General features: G+C 35.8%; 1 protein-coding gene across 12 annotated transcripts in view; it reads left to right on the top strand.

Moving 5' to 3' along the window:
* LOC128868100 (F-actin-uncapping protein LRRC16A) overlaps window positions 1–26367 on the top strand; it is a 157771-nt gene that overhangs the window by 111514 nt on the left and 19890 nt on the right. For all 12 annotated transcript variants that reach the window (XR_008455062.1, XR_008455063.1, XM_054109840.1 and 9 more), the window contains 11 exons: window positions 10792–10928; window positions 11014–11103; window positions 11176–11337; window positions 11419–11516; window positions 15080–15267; window positions 15343–15420; window positions 15516–15697; window positions 18324–18475; window positions 18839–19090; window positions 19919–20648; window positions 22171–22333. Coding sequence is in view for 10 of the 12 variants with exons in the window: in XM_054109840.1 (XP_053965815.1) it covers window positions 10792–10928; window positions 11014–11103; window positions 11176–11337; window positions 11419–11516; window positions 15080–15267; window positions 15343–15420; window positions 15516–15697; window positions 18324–18475; window positions 18839–19090; window positions 19919–20648; window positions 22171–22333 (2232 nt within the window). In the remaining 2 variants the exon portion in view is untranslated. The remainder of the gene's footprint in view (window positions 1–10791; window positions 10929–11013; window positions 11104–11175; window positions 11338–11418; window positions 11517–15079; window positions 15268–15342; window positions 15421–15515; window positions 15698–18323; window positions 18476–18838; window positions 19091–19918; window positions 20649–22170; window positions 22334–26367) is intronic.

Raw genomic sequence — 26367 nt, forward strand, 5'->3', positions numbered from 1 at the left:
ACTGTCATAAGAATGTGTGCATTACATATGTATGTATGTACGTCGAATAAAGTCTTCAACTTAACCCCGCATGATGCACAAATTGAAATTGGCTTATTATGCGTTTTTTCATTACTGTTTGCCTCTGTTGTTACACCATTGGTTTATAGCTATGCATGTATATATACAAATATGCAAATACACATACATTTTCATGGTAGTTGCCTCCCGGTGTCATTGGGTTGAACCATGGTCTGCTTACATGCGCCACACTCGCTAGTTCAGTTCAACTTGAAGTCTGTTGCTGTTCGTCCACCTAGATGCAGCTGTGCGCCTCTTTTTTACAATCACTTGCCTCGCTTGTAAACTCCACCAATCTACAATTCCAACATTTCATTTTTATTGAGATCGTTAACAGAGTTTGCAACCCTTTATTAATTCATTTGTGCGCTTGTACCAACAATTCTGTGTGTACATACGCACACGAGGATATCAGTGTGTAACCTAAGCTTCTTAGCACATGTGTACATACTTATAAATTCGTAAGCACTTTCAATTTATTTTCCGTGAAGTCACGTACCATGAGAGTTCGGAGTGCGTTTTTCAAAACTTCTACGTAGCTTATAATAAAATGTTTTGTTACTGTATTAAAATTATAAATCATAATATGGAGCAATACTACTATAATATTTACATATATTCGTTTTATTTAGCAAAAGGGTGCTCTAAAAGGAAGAATATAAATAACATTTTCAAAAAAACGTAAACTTTAAATTAATAAATAAATTCAAAGGAACTTTAATTAAAAATAATATATACAAACTTTTGACGGACCTGAATATCACTTAAGAAAAAGGGTTTGATTGAAAAGTAATGAGCCTTATTTTTTTTTAAGCAGTTTTATTAAACCTTTTGGCATATACATCTAATATTCTTCAAAATAGGACCCTTGAGCGTCAATACACCGCTGGTAGCGGTCCTTCCACTGCACGAAACATTTTTTAAACTCATCCGCCGGAATCGCGTTCAATTCGGCTGTCACAGTTTTTTGGATCGCCTCGATGGAGTCGAAACGCCTCCCCGTTAGCTTTCTTTTCAGGTGCGGGAACAAGAAGAAGTCCGGAGGGGACAGGTCTGGACTGTAGGGAGGGTGGGGAAGCACCGGAACCCCCATCTTGTCCAATGCAGAGGTGCAGAGGAAGGCGGTTTGCGTCGGCGCATTGTCGTGATGAAGGGTCCTATTGTTGACGAAGTCGGGCCGAACCCGGGCGACGTGGTTTTTCAGCCGAAGGAGAACTTCTTTATAAAATGCCGCGTTTACAGTGCTTCCTGGAGGTACAAACTCCTTGTGGACGATGCCTCGAGAGTCGAAAAAGATGATCAGCATGGTTTTGACCTTGGATTTCGACATCCTCCCGGCCTTCCTTGAACGACTTGTGCCACCGTTTTACCGGGGCACTGGACAGAGATTGGTCCCCGTAAGCCTCCTTGAATAGCCCAATGGTTTCGGTACTCGTTTTGTTTAGCTTTACGCCAAATTTTATCGAGTAACGTTGCTCCAACGATCGCTGCATTTTCGCCACTGCAAAATCCTAACACACTTTTAAAACAGCTTTCACGCGCGGAGCGATGTTGACTGCACCGCTGTTGCCAGCGAACTGGGACCGGTTTCTAGTGGAAGGAAAAGGTCCAACGATAATTTTCCCCCACCAGCCGATTCGGTTGGTCGCTGGGCAGACGCTCCGCGCGGGAAGGCTCATTACTTTTCAATCAAACCCTGCATACAGTGAAACCTCCCTGGGTGGACACTTACCGTCAGTAAACTTTTGTCCACCCAAGAGAGATGTCCGCTCAAGGAGAGGGTAACTTGTTTTAGAACTTTTTAATTTATTAATTATTTGAATAGTATATCTTTTTTGAATAAAAGATATTGATTTTATATCATGCGCACAAAAATGTGTAGGTATTTTTTCAGGAGTGCATATTTTATTTATGCATATAAAGTAATAACGGAAATAAAAATAAATATTACATTTCAGTCAATAAACTACATATATATCTTCGATTGGCTTTAGCTTACCATCTTTTTAAAAAAAAAATTAAGTTTGAATTTGCGGAACGGCTTTCCGTTTGCGAAAATATCATAAGATTCTTCGGTAATACTTTCAGTGGAAGTATTATTATCGTTTCCATGTGATGACATTAAACCAAATGTATTGAATTAAATATTTTTTGTCTGGAAAAATTATGTTTGCGAGATTTAATTAGTAAAACTTACCTACTGGCTAATCCCCGGACAGACAGAAATAATTTCAATTTTCTCCTTCACACTAAGCTTTGATCTCCCCATCGTATTACGTATTTCCACAAATGAACACAAATCACTGCTAAATGTGTGCATGAAAAAACATCACACTTTATCCAGGAAGTCCCTTTTTTCCAGTTTTTATTTTGTTTGCCTATAAGGAGTTCACATCCGCTCAACAGAGGCTTTAGTTTAATTGGTTAAGATAACAAGAGTTAATGCCCTTTGATAAGAGATTCGCGTCCGGCCAAGAGAGTGTTGTTCAATGGAGAGTAATTTCTTCCGATATTTTTACTTAAAACTTGGTATAGGAAAAAATGTCCGACCACTGCATTTTTATATGTATGTATTTTTTTTAATAGCAACTTAAAAGTTTTCAATTTACGTGTGTTTTTATGTATTTATTTATATTCGTCTTATGGTCCAACTAAAATCATCTCATGCCTCTGTTTAGAATTCCCTAAATATTTCACACTCATTGCCGTAATGACGTTTCGGTAACATAAACCAGACTGTCGTGTTAGGAACTCTGCACCATTGTGCATCACTTTTTCCCTGTGTCTCTCCTGCTACTACTACTAGTATATAATAGTCACCTGCCCACTCATTCATTTGTTGGACAAATATGAAAAGTGTGCCTGCATTCGCAGCTCTACATAAAGCGTATGCCGAAGTTAAATTAAAGTTTAATTCCATGTTTTTTGTGGGTAAAGTTCATCGACTTTATTCCCATTATCATATGTGCTTATGTACATACATACATGCGCAAAACTTTTGGACATTATGTTGTTCACTGGAGCACCAAACAAATGTTAGACCATATTCCATATTTGTTCGTTGTGCAAAGTTGACGTTTTACGGACTGACTCTGCCCAACTGAGTAACTCTGTTAATGAATGCATGTAGTTATGTGCTTAAAATACATATGTATGTGTAAATATAAGCAATACATGGTATTATGAGAAGCGTGTATTTATGTGTGGCACTACGACTTTACACATTTCTAAGAATTTCGACAAAATTTAAAAATGTAGGTAGTCGCAGGCGCTTACTTATTTAAATATTATATGTTTTAAATAATGTTCTGGAAATTTATTTGTATGCCATTAATTATCATGAAATCGCATACATACACATGTGATCAAAATAATAAGTACACTAGAAACGATATATTTAAAAGTAGTATTTTGTTCAACTTTAACATCTCTGTGAAGTAGTTGTTAACCATACTTGCGGTGCTATGTCTGGCAACTCTGCTCAGTATAAAAACAAAGCGTCACTTGCCGTAACTGTAAATTTTTATTGACGTTGTTTAATTTGAACGCAATTTCAGTTGATCAAAATAATAGGTACATTCGTCTTGTTGTATAGATTTGTGTTATAAAATTTTGATCTTGATTTTTTTCTGCTTCGAAATGTGTAGAAGCTTACTTACCAAAAATAAAACAATTTTTTATGCAGCCATGGGTCGCAAAAGTCACTGTACATCTGAGGAGAGACGATTGGTAATGAACCTTAGAAAGGATGGAAAATCTTTGCGAGAAATAGCGAAATCAATAAACCGGTCATTGAATTTTGTACAGAATGCCTTAAAGTTAAAACCGGCAAAAGAAACCCGTGAAAGACCACGGAAAACAACTGATTGTGATGATCGTCGCATATTAGCTATGGCAAAAAAGAATCCATTTTGCTCTTCAATGGTGATTTCTGCAGAAATCGGCAACATTGTAAGTCCTTTCCAGACAACAAACAAAATAGCTTTGGAGTACAGGGAAATAATGGAGAGAGTAATGCTTCCATATGCGGAGGAAAACATGACACTGCGTTGGGTCTTTCAACAAGACAACGACCCAAAACATACCTCCAAGCTTTTAAAAAAGTTTTTCGAGGATAACAAAGTTCCCCTTCTAACTTGGCCCAGCCAATCCCCGGACTTAAACCCAATTGAAAACTTATGGGGACATCTTAAACAAAAGTTGGGCAAACAAAGTTTTACAAATAAGCAAGATTTGTGGAGTGCAGTCCAAAAATGTTGGTATGAAATCAGTGAAGATACGTGTAGATCCCTAATTAGGAGCATGCCAAGAAGGATATCGAAAGTTATATCGCAAAAGGATGGATATACTGGTAACTAACTTTGTACAAAACAAACAGTTTTTTTTTATACCATTTCAAAGTTTTTTTAATATAAATGCTGTAATGTACCTATTTTTTTGAGCAGCTTTTTATGGCGGTTTATGCAATTTTGGTTTTTTTTTCTTAGCATTGCAGAATTGTGCTAAAAATTTTAAGTTTTTGCTTATGGTAAAGTATGTATAATAAACGAGTATAACCTTTTTTTGTACTGAATTCATTAATAAATAATAACTTTGATTTCTGTCAGACCTTCCAACATGTACCTATTATTTTGATCACATGTGTACGTACATATGCATATACCATTTCCTGTTTTTGTGTATCCTAGTCTTTACTAATTACAATTGTAAGACACCAAAAACGAACTAAACGTTTGGTCCCGATCTCTCAGGCTCTACTCACAAGCCAAGCGTTGTAAAATGTAAAAGAGACGTTAAAGAGTTAGCTATGACAAATGCTGTTTGTTCGGCTCTTACGACCAGTCATGTTTAAGATTTCGTTTCCCCATCCCATCTAACACTTCCGATTCGTCCGTTGTTCCCCTGTGACCGTGTGGTCATACCTGATCAACTTCTAACTCAAATGAAAAACGCTCAAAGCTATGACTGCTCAATGACTCATTTGTGGCTCAAAATGTTTGCTGGGATATGTCTGGCGAACGATGAGGTGACTCAACAAATCTTTTGTGAATACCCGGCATGGGCTTGATCCAGATGAATAACTATTAAAAAAACTTAGCTAATCTTATGACTGTTAAGAATACGACTACTAATCGCCTCTTAGTCTCCATAAGAATATCTAAAGTGCATTGGGTATTGGGGTGGAGCCAACAGCTCGTGATACCAAAATAACTTCGACTATGTAGTTCTCCCTCCGTTCTCGTAATTTCCACATTACTTACTTTATCTAATCTTCCTACCAAATTACATCCCACCCATCACCACCTACCATTCAAACTTAACATTCCAAGAACACGCACATCTCATTATCATAATAAATTTTACCACAATGCTTCTTCTGAAGCTTCCCTTAAACAAATTGCATGCTTTTGAAGATGCTTTAATAACTTGGCATCTGTGGCTGTTAGCTACAATAAAAGAATTTATGAATTGCAAAACGCTCCTGACACATTGTTTGGCTGATAAGCAGACGAGCGCTGTCAACGAGATATTTTACACCGCATAAGAAAACAATTGGCAATTGTTTTACAAGCAAATACACCCACATTGTGTGAGCAGAACTAGGAGGTGAAGAGCAACTACCGACGGAGGGTTCTGCAAAGTGCAAGCAAAGGCACAAAAGCGTAGTTGGTAAACAAAATGCGCTTTGAAGCAGCAAAACACACACACAATCTGTCACACGGGCACACATACAAGAATAGACGCAAACAAAATCCACTTCGTAAAGGCACAATGGCTCGAAGGTGCTACTGCAAACACATACGAGTGTTTGTACGAGTACATAAAACATGCACCAACACATGCACGCACATATTGCTAAGTGGCTCCACAAAAGAGGCTTGGCTTTTTGCATGGTGATGCCTTAATTTTGAGTGCATTTGCCGGCTTTGCTTTGTCAGATTTTCCTTTCGCTGTCTGCGTCTTTGCTCTTCGAATAGTTATGCACTCATAATATGACCGTTAATAAATTAAAAAGAAGAAATAATAATAATAGTAAACAGTAATACTCAACAAAAAATATCTACAAGCATGCAACATGCGAGCTTGCTGCCGCTTCTTCATGCCACCATTTGTTTTTCGTGTTTGTTATGCTTTGGTGGCATTAGTTAGTATGGGCTTTGTTGGGCTCTGTCTATCAGTGCGCTTAGTCTGCACACAGTAATTTGCGGTTGAGTAAACAATTACTGAGTTCATAAATTGTAAGCTATTAATTGTTTTATATATTTTTTTCTCAACACATTCATATTCAATTAGTGGCGTTTGTCGAATTTAATTAGTTTATTATGCAGCAGCTTAAATCAAGTGAGACATTTTGTTGAAGTTAAACGTTTTTGGTTGCAAATAAAAACAACAAAAAAAAACAGCAAAGTTACAATAATTTTCTCTATTTGTTTTAATGAACTTCGTACCAAATATATTGCACATATCGCACCCTAAATACAAAAGGGTCACAACTCAAAATGTATCTTCTGTTCAAATATGAACGAGACGTTATCAAAAAAACGGTCCGCGGATGACATATGGCAAAAATAAATTTTTTGTTTTTTGGTAGGACTGTTATAAGCTTACATGGCAAATTTCAGCGTGATATGTCACATAGTTTGTTTTCTGTGCTACTGTAAACAAGTCAAGCTCGAGTGTGGAAAATTTTGAGTTGTGACCCTTTTGTATTTAGGGTACGATATGTACATGATGACCCTTTTCGCTGTAAAAATTGTTCCTGAGCGAAAAACCAGTCAAGGACTAAAGTCAAAGTGTAGAACTTCACTCCATTGAACCGGTTTGGAATGTAATAAGTCTCTAGAACCTTGCCGGCTAGAACTATGAGTATATTTTGACTGCATCAAAATTTTTCTGCAACAAGTCGTCAGGCTCTACCTCTTCACCAGAGATGTAGGTGGTCTGGCATTGCCAGGGTGAAACTTGATGTTGATCAATTTTGACCGCTGCAAATGAGTAACTTCAATCTCATTCATTTTTCGTGAATATCATAAAAGCTCTCAATCCAACAAAACGTATTACATTAACTTTCAATGCGCCAATGTTGGCTTTGCTACCCTTTGGAAAGTCGCAGTCGTTTCGTTTACGATATTTTTCATACATTGCTGACGTATGTAAGTGTGTTACTAATTTTTCATCACCAGTAATTATTAGCGCTAAAAACGGCTAGATTTTCTTCCGTTAAGCAGTGTTGGCTGATTTCGGTTAATCAGATTTTTTAATGTTATTGCATGTAATAATTATAAACCTAAAAGTGGCGCTCATCGCGTCCAATCGACACGAAAGGCTAAGTCTGCATGCAATACTGATCATTTTTGTTTTGACTCCAGGCGAAAAAAAACAGGAGTTAGCCAAATGAAAATGATTTATTGAGACTATAGTATCATTTTCTGAACGATGAAAGGTAGCAAACACTTCTGTAACTGCTTTTTCAGAGTTCGATCGATCGCAGTATCTTTTTTTGTTCCAGTTTTTTACTAATTTTCAGATGCAAATAACATTTGTTTATAAGGGTTTCCCAATAAGAGGTGTTATTGGTGAATGGATTGCGCTATCGAAAGATGATTAACGATTTTTTATGGTTGGAATTTGATGGCATTGATCTGGACAACGTTTATTTTCATCAAGGCGGCGCTACGTGCCACATAAGCAACGAAACCATTGAACTTTTACGGGAAACGTTTCCGGACCGTGTTATCTATCGAAGCGGTGGGAGAGGAGGACAATTGGCCACCGAGATCTAGTGATTTAACACCTTGTGACTTTTTTCTTTGGGGCCACGTGAAAGAGAAGATCTACGCCAACAGCCCAGGGTCGATTCAAGACCTAAAAGATTGAATTCGTGAGGATATCGAGGACATAGATCAGCCACTTTGCAATTCGGTTATGGAAAATTTCATGAAAAGGATATTTTCCTGTAAGCGTGGTCGTGGTGGTCATTTGCCTGATGTCACAAATGGTTTTATGGTACATTTTAGGCCGTTGTATCGTGTTATGAGTATTTTTTGCCCATTCTTACAAAAGGGGTACATAAAGACCTATCTATTGAATAGTTAAAATGTTCTGTAAAAATATTCACCAATGTTTTTACATAGAATTGTCGGCCGCCGTAACCGAATGAGTTGGTGCGTAACTACCATTCGGAGAACGTAGGTTCGAATCTCCCTGAAACATCAAAATTAAGGAAAAGTTGTTTATAATAGCTATCGCCCCTCGACAGGAAATGGCAAACCTCCGAGTGTATTCTGACATGAAAAATCTTCTCATAAAAAACAAAAAAGGATATCTGCCGTTCGGAGTCGGCTTAAAACTGTAAGTTCCTCCATTTGTGGAACAACATCAAGACGCACGCCACAAAAAGGAGGAGCAGCTCGGCCAAACACCCAAAAGTTCGTGAGCGCCAATTATAAAAATATATTGAGTATTTGTTTTTTGTGTTGTACGGTATAATGCTCGACTTTACATGCACCAAAAGTACTAATAATATCTTTCATGCTATTTACGTCCTATTAAATAATTTTTATGTTTTTATTAAGATTATTCAAATGCGCACATTTAATAAATCGTACAACAAGTATTTTCTTTAATATAAAGTTTTGAAGCGGTTAAAAAATGTCTAAGATTTTCTGCTACTGCTTCTCCCGAGCTGCATTTATTTAATGAAAGTTTCTTGACTTCTTAGTTTATCTGTCTGTCTGAAGTACAAATGGGCGGTACTTTGCTACACTTTACCAAAAAATGTAAATTGCAACAACTACTCGAAGTACACATACTATACATATGTACATATCTGCTGTACCTTCGGGATCCTAAGAAACCTTGCCAATAGTTTCAACCAAGTGCTTTTGCTCAAAGACTTTTCATGTATGTAAGTACGTGTGTTTAAAGCGCAATGCATAGCACCAGCGGGCAGAGGTGACTGTGAGGAACAAAGTTAAACTTAATAAAAGGTTAGCCTAAGTAAAGTTTGTCTGCCTCGATGGCGGGTGATGTATAGTCAACGTCAAAAGAAAGTATACATCAAATATAAGTTAAAGTATATCGAGCACTCGTTATAGTGAGGAAAGCACCCAACACCGTTAGCCGAAAAAATTGTCAAAAATCAACGCGATTTTGGAGTCGCTGAAACTTGCACTTTATCATATCAAAATTCAACGGACTACAATACTGCATACTCGAAAATGTTGCAGAAATTCTGATTGAAAAATTGGGGTGTTACCCACTGTAGAAATTTCAAAAAATTGACTTTTTTTTATAAGCTTAAAAAATTCGTTGAACCTTTTAAAATACAGAACAAAAAGTTGTATACGTTACTGAAGTTTATTTCATAAATATTTTAAGCTTTTAACCAAGCGTTAGTGACTGCTACCTAACGACTTCTCCAAACTTCCAAACTTTAAACGCGTTTTTCTCAAAACACGTTTTCTGAAATTGGCACGCAGCATAACTCAAACAATTTTAAATATTTTTAATCAGGTTTTTCACTACGTCTGTATAATAACCTTCTTAAGAGAAGAGCGTAGGGGTTTTTCGATAGATTAATTTAAACTATTGTTATAATTATTTAAGTGCCGTTTTTTTAGTCCAAAATAGAGTTTTTTCCTTCAAATGCTTGCTAATTCCACAAAAATAAATATTTTTTAAATCCCCTACGTGTTTCTCTAGCTATTCTTATCTAGTTTAAGAAAAAAAATGTTTCTTTGTTCCAGATTAAAATTTACACCCTCTGTGCTGCGTGCCGCGGAGCTCCTTCAAGAGAAACCACATTACAAAAATGTCTCCAATGCCGCTATTTTGTAAAATTTTTCGATCAAACTTTGTAATTTTGTATTTTAGTATATAAGTAATAACTTCCCAAATCAGAGTGATTGTTTTCCCTTTCCTTCTATACAAAAAAATTCTTTAAAAATCGTGTTTATTTTACGCGTGTACAGTGGTGTTACCCCTTAAATTTTTATAAATTTTGTACAAAGTTTGAAACTTTGCGGTATATGAACAATATTTTTGTAAACACAAATTCAAATTAAACAAACTTATGAATGTGTGGTATACACTATTTTTACGCTGACTGTACATGCCTTCATAGTGTATTTACAAATGAATGTACCTATGTTTGCTTTTATAGTATAAGGAGGGTATACATTTGTGTTTCATGCAAGTCTGTGCCATATTGGCTTTCTAAAGTTGACGCCAAGTACATTCAAATAAGCACATTCACTCGCTAATATTTCCAGCGTCCATTTAAGGATGGACTGATGCTCGTGATATACATATGTTTTCTTCTCTCATGCGTACGTACATATGTCATTTATACTTGTATGTATGTTCAAATGATTTTGCACACACGTTCCGCTTAGGATGCATTGCCAACACTGCAGCAGCGCCTCATTAGCGGGAAATGTATGAAATTATATCTGCCACAATTCAATGGCGCTCTAGTTTCAGGCAGCAGCAGGAAATCCAATCAGTTTACAGCAAAAACTTTATATGTACCGGCACGACACATCGATGCGCCTTTGTAACACGCGAATAATGTTATCAAAGTTGTGCCAAGTTGCAAAGTGCTGCGCTATGAATTGTGTTTTTTTTTTTCGATTCCAAAAACTCATGTATTCGCTATTCGCAAACATACTACTTATATATTTGCTCGTATACTAAAACATGATGCTATTATTATTCTTTATTTGACAGATCGACATACAACCACCTGAACGGGAGGTTGTATTTTCCGAGGAGTTTCGTCCGACAGATCCGCGTAGTGTTAGCCCATGTGGCGGTTTTAGCACACAATATGCCTGTATGTGTGATTTTCATGGGGTGCCCTACAGGTTTGTGTAATGAAATGCTCGTGAAATTGGATATATATGTATACTCGTATGTATATTGAATTCCATTTTTTTGTTTTGCTTTCAGGGAGGAAGTCGCATGGGATATTGATACGATTTATTTGTCGCATGATACACGCGTGCTGAATTTACGTGATTTCGATCATTTGGAACCAAAGTAAGAAAAAATATTTTATCTACCGGAATTTTGTAATTGCATATGTACGTATTTTCAACATCTGTCTCACAGAGACTTAATGGCCATTGTGTCCGCATTGGAATATAATACATTTTTTCGCGGTCTAAAAGCATCACATATGCGCCTCTCTACCGAGACTTTAGAACGTATACTACACGTGCTCAAGCGTTCAATGTGGCTGGAAGAGCTGCATTTGGAAGCATTAGGTTTAAGGTACGCCCAAACTTTGTACATTTGTACGTTGGAGTATATACTTTATAAGATTTTCTAAGATTGTTTTTATTTCGTCTACAGATCGGATTTTTTGCATAAATTAGCTGTATCTGTGATTACAAACAACAATCCCGCAATACGTACGATCGATTTGAGTCATAATTTAATAGAGGATAAAGGTATGCCAACTGTGACATCGGAAGCAAACAAAACATACACGCCCACACATACACGTACACAAATATTCAAAGAGAAAATTATTTTTTTTTCACTCACTTGCATTTAGGCCAATAACAGCTGCCAACACGCAACACAGAAGCGTTTGTAAATGCAATTCAATAGTGCCCTTAGCAAAAAATAAAAAAGACAAACTTTAAAATTGTACATAGCCACAGATATACTTTCATTTTATACGTACAACCATAAAAATCCTCTATAATCTAACCAACTACCCTTTAAATCCATTGTAATCCAATTAAAATTACCACTCTTCCACTTTTGTAATGTAGGAGCAAGCTCATTGTGCGCCCTACTTGGAAAAATTGTGCAAGGTTTGATTTATTGCTTTGTGTAAAAAATGTTATTTGTTAAAAATGTTCTAAAGCTGATTTCGATTGCTTAGAAATCTTAGTACTTTGGTTAGAATTCATAATTAAGAATTTAAGTTAATTAAATTTACGAGCATACAATTATTTTTTTGAATTCAAGAAAAATTTAAAGTAGTGACAGTATTTGTAGTTTCCGTTTCTTGGCTTTTATAAGAGTGTTGTAAATACTTCAAGTATAAGAAATTAGTATTCAAACTTTTTTCATGTAAACAGGTCGTAAATTCAATTTGAAAAACTCTTACTTAAAGACTGCCAGTAGAAAATTCTTAATTATCCCTTTTGCTTCTTGATGGACTCATTTTCAGTTGAAATTAATATTTTTTTGTTTCAAATAAATTGAGACATGTCTAAGAGCGGACGAAACCACCGAATTTTATATACTCAACGCACGTTTTCGTACAATTATTAATCAACAGATATCATAATTAAAAGTTTGCATATGTTAAAATACCACTGCTCTGTTATTTTAAAATTTATCAAATATTAACTGTAACAAGAGGTATGTTATATGTCTGTTATAGAGAACGTCATGTCAATATTAAAAAAAGACAGTGTGTCATGACTGTGATCACTGTGATGTGAGAAATTTTGCGCAACTTTTGCTTTCGTTCTTGCTGTATGATCAAAATTAGCATGAATCCGTTAGGTGGCACCGAGGTCGAGATATTTCTAAAATCTGCTCATATGGTCCGAATTGGTTCATATTCTGAATATGTTAGTTTTGGGAAAAATATAACCATTATTTTTGCGAAAAATGTTTGCGTAAATATTTTAAAACTGTTTTATGGATGGTCTTTAGCTCCTGAGCGATGCTACGACTATTAACATGCCGGCCAATTCGATTATTTCTGTGATTTTATCGAAATTTTCTTTAACATCCAAAATGCCTGAACGGAATCGACGAAACCAAACTTGCACGTAATTAGTTGTTAGAGTAACGGCACCATAAACATCATTCACAATTTCAGCGCTTGGCTTGCATTTTCGCCTTTAGCAAAGAAAAACTTTAAAATGTACCGAATTTGTTTCTCTTTGTTAAATTCTATTGTTAACACCCTGTAACTTACAACTGAATGGAACAAACAAAAAAAAGCAAAAGAATTGGTTTAGGGTGAAATATCACCTTCACAACGAGCATAAACTTTAAGTTGTTTGAACGATACTTTACGAGCTATCGATCACTACAGCCATTTACCGAGAAAATAACGGGTTTCCTTTTTCCCAGGATAATAATAGGTCTATTTATAAGTTCGTGCGGTTTTACAACAGATGGCGTAACTTGATTATTATTCCATCGATCCACATTTCCAAACATTCATTGGAGAGCTACTGTCGTAAGGCACAAACGTCAGTATAAGTTTTTATTTGAAGCGTAAACAACAATATTTTTACCACACTTGAAAATGTCGAATTTCGTGCCAAATAATGTGTTTTTGCGGGGAATTCTTCTTCATTATTTTAATATGAAGAAAAAAGCAGCCGAAAGTCATCGTATCTTGGTGGAAGTTTATGGTGAGCATGCTCTATCTGAGCGAACGTGCCAGAAGTGGTTTGCACGCTTTAAAAGTGGTGATTTTGGCTTGGAAGACGAAGAACGCGAGGGTGCGCCGCCAAAGTTCATGGATACCGAATTGGAGGAATTGCTCGATCAAGATCCGGCTCAAACGCAAGAAGAGGTTGCAAAAACTTTGGGAGTTGATCAATCAACCATTTCCAAACGTTTAAAAGCCATGGGAATGATCCGAAAGGTAGGCCATTGGGTGCCGTATGAATTGAAGCCAAGAGACGTTGAACGCCGTTTTATGGCATGCGAACAACTGCTTCAACGGCACAAAAGAAAGGGTTTTTTGCATCGAATTGTGACTGGCGATGAAAAGTGGGTCCATTACGACAATCCAAAACGTCGGGCAACGTATGGATACCCTGGCCATGCTTCAACATCGACGTCGGCGCAGAATATTCATGGCCTGAAGGTTATGCTGTGTATCTGGTGGGACCAGCTGGGTGTTGTGTATTATGAGCTACTGAAACCGAATGAAACGATTACGGGGGATGTCTACCGACGACAATTGATGCGTTTGAGCCGAGCACTGCGAGAAAAACGGCCGCAATACGCCGATAGACACGACAAAGTTATTTTGCAACATGACAATGCTCGGCCACATGTTGCACAAGTGGTCAAAACATACTTAGAAACGCTCAAATGGGATGTCCTACCCCACCCGCCGTATAGTCCAGACCTTGCGCCATCCGATTACTATCTCTTCCGATCGATGCAACATGGCCTGGCTGACCAGCACTTCCGTAATTACGATGAAGTCAAAAAATGGATCGATTCGTGGATTGCGGCAAAACCGACCGAATTTTTCACAAAGGGAATCCGTGAATTGCCAGAAAGATGGGGAAAAGTAGTAGTAAGCGATGGACAATATTTTGAATATTAAATTTGTAACCATTTTACGTCAATAAAGTTTCAAATTTCGCAAAAAAACCGCACGAACTTATTCATAGTCCTATTATATTTTTATATGAAAATAAATTCGCAATTGCATTGTTATATAGTATTTTTTTGATATGTAGATGTAATAACTCTCTATTTCGAGCCTGATTGTATCGCTTCCACACACACTCAAATCTAAGAAGTATAAAATAATAATTGAAATAAAAACAAAAGCATTTAAAATGTTGAACATTCTTAAAACGGAGCAACGAGATATTGCAATGAAAATGATTGTGCTGATTTTAATCGACAAACGTGGGTTGATACCTGCACATGCATGCATATTTATATGTATGCACATACCTAACGGTCTTTATCCATGTATGCATATTTATGTCTTGATTTCGTTAGGCCGTTACAATTAACCACAAGGACAAACTTTATTTAATTTCCTATTCAGAGCATGTAAAGAAATTAATTTTAAAATATGTTGCTATACTTCCATTAATTGGCATAAATGCGTTGGGTATAATATATAATACATGTATATCAAAATCTCTAATCATTGCATTTCTACTTTTATATTTATTCTAAATCATATCGCTACATGTCGTTACTGCTTTTCTCGCTTCAAAAATTGTTGATACTTTATAAAAAAATTCCAGTTTCTAACTATTTTTTTTCCTTCTCTTAGGTGCTATTCACCTGGCCGGTCCCATTGCCAAAGTATCGAAAGGTCTGTGCAAGTTGGCGCTCGCACATTGTGGTCTCACATCGAAGGGCGTGAATCAGATGTCACATTCGTTATCGCTGAATCAAAGTATTTCCAATTCGCTCACGTATTTAGATTTAAGTGGCAATAGTCTCAAGGATGATATAACAGTAAGTTGGAGAAGTGGCGTAGTTTTCACTGTCCTGAAAGGTGAAATATATTTTATTAATTCAATTTATTTGCAGAATTTACATAATTTTCTGGCACAGCCTAATGTTTTGGAACATTTGGATCTCTCATCGACTGATATAACCTTGGAGAATGTAAGTATAAGGATGTTTCTAAAATGGTTTTTTCCTTAACTTTCTATCTATTAATTAATTAATTAATATTAACTTCATATCCTCTGCATTTGTAGTTATTTGGTGCCCTTTTACGCGGTTGTGCAACGCATTTAGCCCATTTAAATGTTTCACATAACTCCTTCAGCACAAAGAAAGGCAAAGAGATACCGCCATCATTCAAACAATTCTTTACCAGTACATTAAGTTTAAAGCATTTAAATATTGCCGGTTGTAAACTGCCAATGGAGGCGCTCAAGTAAGTTAGAAAAAGCAAACTAAAAAAATAAGAACTTTTTTTCAATCTCTAGAATGTCAGGCAATAAATAGTAGGAAGTAGTGGAAACTCCCAGATGAGATTCTTCTAGGGATATGCAAGGTTAGGTTAGATGGTTGCCCTCAAGATTAAATTTACCCATCGTGGTATACTAGGGATACATATTACAAAAAAAAAATAATATTATTTACGAGTCTTTTCTTAACTAACCTCTAACTTTTTCATGACGGTAAACTTATATACAGTGGCCGACATAACTATGAATACCCCTTGAAAAAATATTTTGTTATGGAAATAAGTCCGGAAGCTGCTCCTCGAATTTAAGATTGTACACATTATTTTTCTAAGTATGAGCTAGCAAACCAGCGCCGTTAAAAATGTGCCGTTATCTTTTCACATGGCAGAACAATTTTCACTAATTGCGTCTCAGTTGCTTTTCGGATTCGACAAAAGTGTGCATACCACTAAAATATCCGCGTGTGTTGTCCTTCGTTTTAAATATTTCCCAAATTCGTAGTGAAAAGGTAATGGAAACAATCTTTTGGTGTTTATTTTACCTTGTATTTTACAACAAATATACTTTTAGCATATTGTAATGCCTAAGTCGAAGAAAATAAGCATTGGTTTAAGAAAACTAATTGTTACGAACCACAAAAATGGAATGGGGTATGCCAAATTGCTAAAAAATATAGTAGATGCAATTCAACAATCCATAGAGTTATAAAAAGTTTCAAAAAAAAAATGGCGGCTTTGCGAGCGCTCCAAGAACAGGTCGGCCAAGGGTAACCAATTCTCGCGATGACACGCAAATGGTAAGGGAAATTAAGAAAGGCCCTACAACTTCGGCAAGGTTTATTAAAGAAAGTCTTCAAAGTAATGTAAGCGAGCGAACAATTCAGCGGAGAATTCGTGAAGAGGGGTTTTCTAGTCATTGCAAGATCAGGAAACCTTTCATCAGCAATAAAAACATGAAAGCGCGACTAGCATTTGCCAAAAAGTACATTAATATGCCATTGAGTTTTTGGGAGAGGGTTATATGGAGCGATGAGAGTAAGTTTGAGTTTAAAAACACAAAAAGAAGAGAAAAGGTGTGGCGAAAAAGTAATGAGAGGCTCTATTAAAAGTGCATGCAAAGCACAATTAAGTTTGGCGGGGGAAGTGTGCTTATCTGGGGATGTTTGTCCTATAGCGGTATATCAGATCTGGTACATATTGACGGAAAAATGACTGGGGAGTTTTACGTCAATATGCTAAGCACATTCTTAGAGCCCTCGGCACGAATAATGGGTCTTGTACACAATTTCATCTATCAACAAGACAACGACCCCAAACATACCAGTCGCGTGGCAAAGGAATACTTTAGACAAAACTCAATAGAGCTTTTAGAATGGCCCGCTCAAAGCCCCGTCTTAAATCCTATCGAGCACTTACGGCAATATTTAGACGAAAAAATCGATCGATCAAGTTGCCGCTCAAAGAAAGCAGAATTTTTTCAGAAACTGCAAGAGACCTGGAATAAAATACCTGAAGAGCTTCTTAAGAGATTAGTTCACAGTATTCCATTAATTACAACCAAAAGGCGGCAACACTAAGTATTGAGTCATTTGCATAACGTTATTACTTTTACTATTATAAGTAGTATATAAATTTTGTCGCTACAATTTTCTGGGCATTTATAAAAAAAATATGAAAATAATATTTTGTTTTTGGAATTGAAATATTTTGATTTGTGTTTTTTTAATGTTACTATATTATAAATAAATTAATAAGTTAATCGAAATTTAATTGATATAATGGAAAAAAATATTTGTGTTTGAATTTTCCCTTAGGTATGGTATGCATAGTTATGTCGGCCACTGTATTTTTGATTTCCGAAATACTTGTTAAACTCTTAGGTTGGTGTATATACTTGTAAAACAGTTGTTGACGTTCCGTTAAAAATAAAATGAAATTAATTGAGGCAATGTAAAGAAGCAATACCAGCCTTAAAAATAATTGCAAAAAATAGTGAATTTTTACTCCAGTTCTGCTTTTATATTGAACGAATAGTTGGGAATAATATTGAATAACCTTTGAAGTTAATTAATTTGATTCTCTGTACATTGTCGAACACAACAAGTAAGGTCCTGGTGCAAGGGAGCCTCTCAAACCCATTCCAAGTCATATTTACATATATGGTCCGGTTAAAACAACACAAGACACCGATAGCTATTCGCTATAACAATGAAATCAAAGAGGAGAATATGGATGGGGCACGTACTGCGCGTGCCGAAGATATGCTCCACTACGGACTGTGAAGCTAAGCAGAATAAGAAAGTGTGAATAATTCGTTATAAAGCACTTAGCTTCTTAGTTTTTATTTTTTTAGCCGTCTTAGAAGTTGACGTTGTTTTAGACTGTATGTACTTCTGGCTTTTGCCAGCATTACCTACTATTTAAACTTAATCTGAAATATTTTTTGAAATTTTTTTTTTGGAATTTTTTAACATTCGTTTATGCCTGCTAAATATTTTTTTGGTATCCACTATATATAATTATATAATTAGTATAATTATTTTCGTTAAATATTCAATAAATATATATTTTAATTTTTTCTTTTCTTTTTCAGAAATTTGCTACTTGGCTTGGCATGCAACGAGTCCACAGCTGGGCTGTACTTAGATTTAAGTAGCAACACATTAGGAGCACAGGGCGCGCACGTTTTGGAGTCATGTATACATGGTGTACGGGTTCTACAAAGTTTAGACATAAGTGACAATAGTAAGTTTCCCACTACCTCGACGAAAACAATGCCTTAAAAACATATATATGATAAATTAGTATTTCACTTGATTAATATTAAAAATTTTTAAATTTTTTCTGCTTGCAACAAAATATTGTCGAATAATTTTGGGTAGTCTATATTGGAAACAAGCATTTGCATGTCTTTACAAAAACAAAAAATCCTTTTATATGCCTTTTTATGTACATATATACTTATACATACATCTTTCATTTCAATTTGGTTTATTGTTCCAAGGTTTTTGCATTTACCTCATACATACATTTAGTTCCATACCTATAATATATTTATTTGTCACTAATATTTTTTTTATTGATGAAATATCCGTATCTCCCACACAGATTTGGATGCCGAATTAGCTCCCGTTTTAACAGCGATTTCGAAGAACCCTTCAATACGCACCCTTTACATGACACGAAGTTTGACAGGCATGAAATTGAAACATATTCCCACTGTTATGGATGCGTTAGTGAATCTGATACAAAAAGACGATTTTCCACTGGCGGAATTGGTGATCTCGGAAAATAAATTGAAAAACGATATACACGATTTCATTAATGCACTTGGTAGCAATCAAAGTCTGCAGAAATTAGGTGTGTAACATGTAAATACATACAACTTATTTAATATCAGTTAATTTATACAATATTATACAATTAGAGTGGGCCAATTTAATTTTATTATGCAGATCATTCTAAATCAAAATATGCTCAGGAATTTGATCTTCAATATTCAAAAGAACTTCCATTTAATGTCTTTATTTCTTTCGAGTCAAAATCAGTCAAAAAAATTGAATTTTCAATTTGACTTTATTTTAATGAATTGAAATAATATTCTGGATTTTAAATATCCGTCCGTTATCTTTTTGTTTATTTAGCAATGCGGCCGCCGTATCCGAATGGGTTGGGGCGTGATTACCATTCGGAATTCACAGATAGAACGTTGGTTCGAATCTCGGTGAAACCAAAATTAATAAAAAAAAAAACATTTTCTAATAGCGGTCGCCCCTCGGCAGGCAATGGCAAACCTCCGAGTGTATTTCTGCCATGAAAAAGCTCCTCATAAAAAATATTTGCCGTTCGGAGTCGGCTTGAAACTGTAGGCCCCTCCATTTTGTGGAGCAACATCAAGACGCACACCACAAATAGGAGGAGGAGCTCGGCCAAACACCCAAAAAAGGGTGTACGCGCCAATTATATATATATATATATTGTTATTATTTAAGCTTTTAAAAAATAAAAAATAAAAATAAAATAAATAAATATCCGCCTTCTCGACATTGATTTTCGATTCTTTCATATGATGATCCATGGAATCATTTATATAATATATGCCATTTAGTATATGCAATATTTGTGAAAATATCAGTTTCTCAGAATAATTCTAATAATTTCTAATGAATAATTTTTCTCCATTTGCAGACATTAGTGGGAATTATATGGGTGACGTTGGTGCGCGCTTGCTCGCCAAAGCTTTACAAATCAACAATAAACTGCGCACAATTTACATGGATAAAAATAATATAACACTACAAGGTTATGCTGATATAGTCTATGCTTTAGAAAACAATCATAGCATGCGTACAATACAATATCCAGTGTTTGATATTACGCCACATATGAAAAATCATCCAGAAAAAACTGATGCGATTATGCGTAAAATGCAGGAGCTATTGCAACGCAATTGCAATGGCCTAAAACGAACTAATGGGCAAGGTTTCCGCCTACAACATGGTTTCATGCTATCATCAACACATCAACTGGTGGATAAACTGGTAGCCGAAACGCAGGATAACATCTCGGTGGCAAAGGGTAGTGATTCATCGGCAGTTCAACGACTTATTGACGATGCAGAAAATTGCAAACAGCTGATGCCGAAATTGCAAGAGGCAGTACGTTGCGAATCACATCCGGTGGAAATAAAACTGACGCGTATCGCCAGTGATCTCAGTTACACCATACAGGGTTATCTCGAAGAGACGTTGGAAACGATGTTGCGCACTGCCGTGGAACAGTGTCCTAAAACATTGGGCAGTCAAATAGTCGTGCAAGATTTACGTAAAGCGCTAAGTGAACGACTACAAATACCAGAAGATTTTCTACAGAGTTGCTTGCTGAATAATGCCGGTAGTGAGATCATGAACAAAGTGGGGTGAGTTGAAAGCTCGCGTGCGCAGAATATGACTTTGAATGTGCGATATAGAGAGAAAGAGAGAGAGAGAGAGAGTAACGCGCAATATTGCGTGAATTGCGCTGAGCTTTTTGATTAAAAAGCTTCGTATTTTGAGATGCGCTCTGCTATTGGAAACGGGTGTGTGTGTGTGTGTTTGAATGCCGTATTTATTGCTAAAATGATAGTAGATCGATTTTTTGCTTTTTTAGCAAGCACAGCTGTGATGGGGAGAACAGTGGAATTCTGAAAGAATAAAGATAATGAAATAATTTGTACTCAGTTTTATCAAATTTTTTTTTAATAAGTCTTCAATATCTAATTGCCCCCTTTCCGCTTTCATGTCTTATGCTTTATCAACCTCTCAAGCTTTTCTCAATAATTCCAGTAATCCAAAAAAATTTTAGAGTTATTTGTTATCATGTTTCGCAAATTTCTATTTGTTTAATTTTTACTTTTATTTTATTTTTCATTTTTATTTTGTTCATACCATTCCACTATTTCACTTGCCCGCTTGCCCTCACCTAGAATCGCCTGCGATACAATAGACACATTCATGCTTGCTCATAGATAAGATTAATAATTAGCGGTTGTATGGGCCAGAGAACGAGTAAAACAGAAACACAAAAATGAAATCATAAAATGTGAAAAAATATAAAAAAATCACAACTATACGATGAACTCGTTCGCCTCTATGCTCAGATTCAATTTCTTGCCGTATTGCAAATAACTGACTGTAGAAATTATTAAGCAAAATTGAGTCTGTGCATAACAACAACAACTAAGAAGAAAACAGCAAACAAAACTTCGCAGAGTTCTAGCTGAATGTGGGGAGTATAGTGCAGATTTGCTCAAGTCTGGGCAGCTGTCACTGTTGTTGCGCACGAAGCTAAGCGTTGTTAGCTCAGTACTCCTACAACGCGCGCCAGATCAACAAGAATAATTAAAAGTAAACGGATGAATAGTAGTTGCTGAAGCAATTAAAACAGCTGTTAGGGTCCAGTGGTACAAGTTTCGTATTGAATGCGAACACTGCCTTTGATTTGTTTGTGATTAGTTTCTGCGATTCGGTCAAATAGACTTCTTAAGAATCCGAAGTGAAAGTACAACACGATATCAACAACAAAAACAACAATGGGTCTCGATTGGTGTGGATGGTGTTGTTGCAGTGGGCGTGGGGTTGGTAGTAAAATACCAAATAAAACACTTAAAGAGGAAGTAGAGGAGGAAGATGATGAGGATTTTTATAAAGTGCGTTATGATCACGCCAGCGTGAGATTATTGAAAACAACCGCTTTACCCGAACAAGATACACTACAACTGAGTGTAGCTAGTGCGCCCTCAGAAGATGCTGAGGAAGCACATAGTGATAGGAAGGCATTGAAAAAGTGATTACGTTTGCATATTTTTTATTATTGAAACGATTTCTTTGTATTACCAATTCTTCTTTCTTTGAAGTGCACAATTATTTTACTTTACTTAAATCAGTTCACATATCTTGCAGTGAAATTGAACAATCCTTGGCGGCGTCAATCTCTGATCGCGCCACCGATGAGGTGCTGGAAGCGCTTACGCGCTATCGACGGGGCTTGGGCATTGCCGAGTCACCATCCGTGCTACTCGATGAGCCGCAAACACCTGATATTGTGCGCAGCCGTTCGAGTCATGTAAGTACTGCATATATATTTTTGCATGTATGTATGCGTTTGATAGCTCAACAAAATGTTATATGTACATATGTACGAGTATATACCTACATACATAAAATGCGAAAAAACAAAATGCAACTGAAACTATGAGATAGTACAAATTATTTTAAAGTTGATATAAAAATTATGCATTTAATTGGAACTAATTGATTTAAGTGAATCATGTTTTCTTATTAATTTTACTTTTTGTTCCTCGCAAAAGTTCACCTTCAACATATTAGGTTTTCATTGAAGGTTTTAGTAGTATTAAAATATTTATGTATGTGTTATTGTTATGTAGATAAGCAGCCACCGGCTTTTACAAAAAAATTTTGTTTCTTATCAGCTCTTCAGTGTTTTATGTTTACATGTACTTTTCGTACGTTTCGTTATTGTTGTAGTATTGGTTTTCGTATACTCATTTATTATACTTTGTTTTGTTATTGTTCCACAATTTTGTCATCATCGATGGAAAGTCTGAGGCATAGTGTGTGTTATAGTGCATGACATTTGACAATTTGGTGCAACGTATTTAATATATCGATGGTATATTTGAGAAAAGCGACACAACTCAAAATTAACTCAAATTCGGAGTTTTGCCGTTAAAATCAAAAATCAACTACAGAGTTTATATATTTTATGTGGAAAAGCGTCATAAGCGAATCTTGAAGCAATTCTGAGAGATGGCGTTAGTGTCGTTTTGTCAGGTATCAGTATTTTGTATTTTTGAATTATGCCACTTTTCTCGAAAACCATCGATATGTACGTTGGTGGTTGATATTTTTTATATAAATAAAATTAAAAAATTATAATAAGTTGTCAGTTGGGGGCATAATAAATAAAATGATTATTTTGGCACATTTTTTTTTTTGTTTTTGTTTTTTTTTTGTTTTTCAACATTGCTTATTCAAAAGCTAATCCTAAAATAAAAATATAATGTACGCAACAAATAACAAGCAGATTAAGATCTTGTTTATATTTAAGAGATCCAATGTCTTTTCACCAAAATGTTCACCACGAAAAGTTGTATAGACAATACAGGTACCAATGACGTGTTGAATATTTTCTGGGTCACCGAAATTACAAACTGGACAAGCGGTAGAAGTTGCTTTTTTAAAATACCTTATCCTCCGCTTGCTCGAAAGATCGAACTTATAGCATATGCAGACACACGTCGTCACTGAAATAGTTGATTTTTGTAAGTCACAAAGCAGGATACGAAACGTAAGATGTAGATTTTTCGCTGAGTTTAAAAATACCGAAAATTCTTTGACATTTAGTTTTTCTATAAACGGACCTCAAGGAAGTAGGAGAGAAGACATTTAGAGGCTCCATATTCAAAGTTTGCTATAAATCTTTCTATTTTTTAACCCAGAGTACACAGTCTCTTTAGCAAGGATATGCTAAGTCTCTCATTTGGCAGCGAAAACAGTACAAATCATAATACATATTATATATAATATAAGATTTCAATGTGGATGATGTAATTCGGTGTGTTTGCAATCAAACAAATCAGTTTTTTTAATAAAGAAACGCAAAAGTCTCTGTACCGGCTCATATTTATTTACACCCCAAAACTGTGCACCAAAAAACATAATCGATTTTGAGCACGCTTCAAAAATTTTTAGTTCTTTAGAAATGATAATTTGAGGGTTATTTATGTATATATTTTAGCCATGTAGCATTTATTGTTGTTTTAGAGTCGGCAAGCGGTGTAAGACAGTATGTAGTTAATCAATACACCAAGATATTTATATTCATTGATTGTTTCCATAATTTCATTGCGAAACTTCAAACTGTATGTTGTTATATAAATTTATCGCATATTAGGCGCTGCCCCAATGTCACATACACATATGGTCATGAAAATAGGGAGTTTATTACAATAAATGAACGTGGGGGTTGGTCATACGGAAAATTAAGTTTTTAAAATGAATAATAACAGATATTCACTAACCACCAGAGACCTGCATGGCTCACTGTTTTCTTGAGTTGTTCATGCGCTAAATTTCTTGCTCACATTCAGTCAATTGAACCAAAATATTTGGTCAAGTGCAGTCAGCTCATGCAGGCGAACGCGTAGTCCAGCTCAGTCAACACGTATGATCTAATGTCTTCGGCTCAAATCTAATCATTGAACAAAAAGCAGCGATTATTACAAGTTTTAAGAAAAAAACAAATATGAAAATATAGTGATTTTGCTTTAAAATTTTGCTTTTACTTTGCTATCGTTACATGCAAAAACTCATGCGGGATCATACGTGTTCAAACCGGCTCATTTGGCTCTATAGCCCTTTATTCTTGCTCAAAAAAATGAATGTACAGCCGCACGAGCAAATACCCGAAACGGCTGCTATGAAGACGATTGGTGATAACATCGGAGAGCTAAAACGCAGCACATGATTTGATTGAGCTGAAATAAACAGTGACAATAACTTATTTGAACAAGTTCGATCGTTTGAACGCAAAGGCCTGTTTTTTTGTTCAAGCGAAGCGTATGAATGTTTTACACTCAACCGGTGCAGTTCTCTGCTAACCACTGTATCCATTATATTCGAATTGGCATAAAATTGAAAAACCTACTGCAAGTTTCTGTCGGAGTGGAATACCATAGGTCTTTGTTTGCCATAAGTTCTTCTTATTCCCTTCTTTAAATCTCCCCAAAAGATTTTCAATGGGGTTTAGGTCGGGTGACTGGCTTGACCAATCCATAACTTTAACATCCTGAAATCATTATGTTGCTGTCACCGTGCTTGACTGTTTTTGTTTTTTTTGTGAACTGCGGTAAGCACTCTTGTCGTTTAGAACGTCGACATCTCGCCCAGCATCATTTCCAAATAAATATATTTCTTTTCAGCGCTCCAAAGTATGTAATTATACCATTTTTTATACTCTCTGGTCCACACCATGGCTTGTGCTCTTAGCAAAACTTGTCCCCTTAACTCCGGTACGGATTTATTTGAGAAAATATTTGTATGTGGGATGGATTTAATTTTTGGTTGTTTGGAGTAGCATGTCCAATTCATTTATTTCTGTGATTGTGACATATGCAGTCTTTCGCTGACTTCAGGTAATTAGGATTGGAAAACAAAAATAAATTAATAAAAACAAAACATGTCATCCGCTCCTAGGGCAAACAAGTGCATGACGTCTCTCAGACGTCAAATGTACCAAAGGGTTAAATTAGCTTGTTTCAACAGACGAACTTTACGATCTATTCTGCCTGGTAGGTTCATGTTATACGAGTACAACGTCACCGCACAGTTCGCGCTCATACTACGTTGTTGATTTCAGCTGCAATGGCCTTTGATGACTTAAAAGTATTTCTCTTGGCAAGAGTAACAATTAAAACAATTAAATCATCAGTAGTGCAAGTCGTTTTCTAATGGCCACCACGTCGTTCTGTGGATTTTTTGGGCTAAGGGGCATTTACAACAATATTTTTGGATCCTCCCAGTGACTCAGCGATACATTTGCACGTTTTTTTTTTGTTTTCGGAGATTGACAACAAGACTCCGATCTTCAACAGTGCATGCAATATTTTTCACTTAATTTATTAAAATGCAAAAGTTGTCCGCAAAGTACCTATTTTAGTGACCGCACAAAATTACACTTTATAAAAATAACTGAATCCGTGCAACCAATAACGCCACTTAATATAACGGGTCTTTTAAATTCACAGTTAAATTCGCAACGAAGCAGTTATGCATTAGTAAAAAAAGCGAAATCTCAATAATGGCTTTAAATTTTTCCTAGCGGCACAAGGAAATCGATAGATAAAGGCAGCGTACCTATTTTAATGACCATATGTGTAAATCTATAATGAGCTAATGCAATGTGGATGTTTGTATAAATGACGCACATATGTATATATCTAGGTGCTTATACTCATATTATGGCAGTCGTGAGTGTTTGTACTTTGGCATATCAAGTGCAGTGGAAAGATATTATACTGATTTCTTAGTGCTTGCTTAGGGTATATTTTCCTTTCTATCGCAGTCGTCAGGCCTACG

This window comes from Anastrepha ludens, chromosome 6 (genome assembly GCF_028408465.1).
Source record: "Anastrepha ludens isolate Willacy chromosome 6, idAnaLude1.1, whole genome shotgun sequence".
NCBI classification, from domain to species: Eukaryota; Metazoa; Arthropoda; class Insecta; order Diptera; family Tephritidae; genus Anastrepha; species Anastrepha ludens.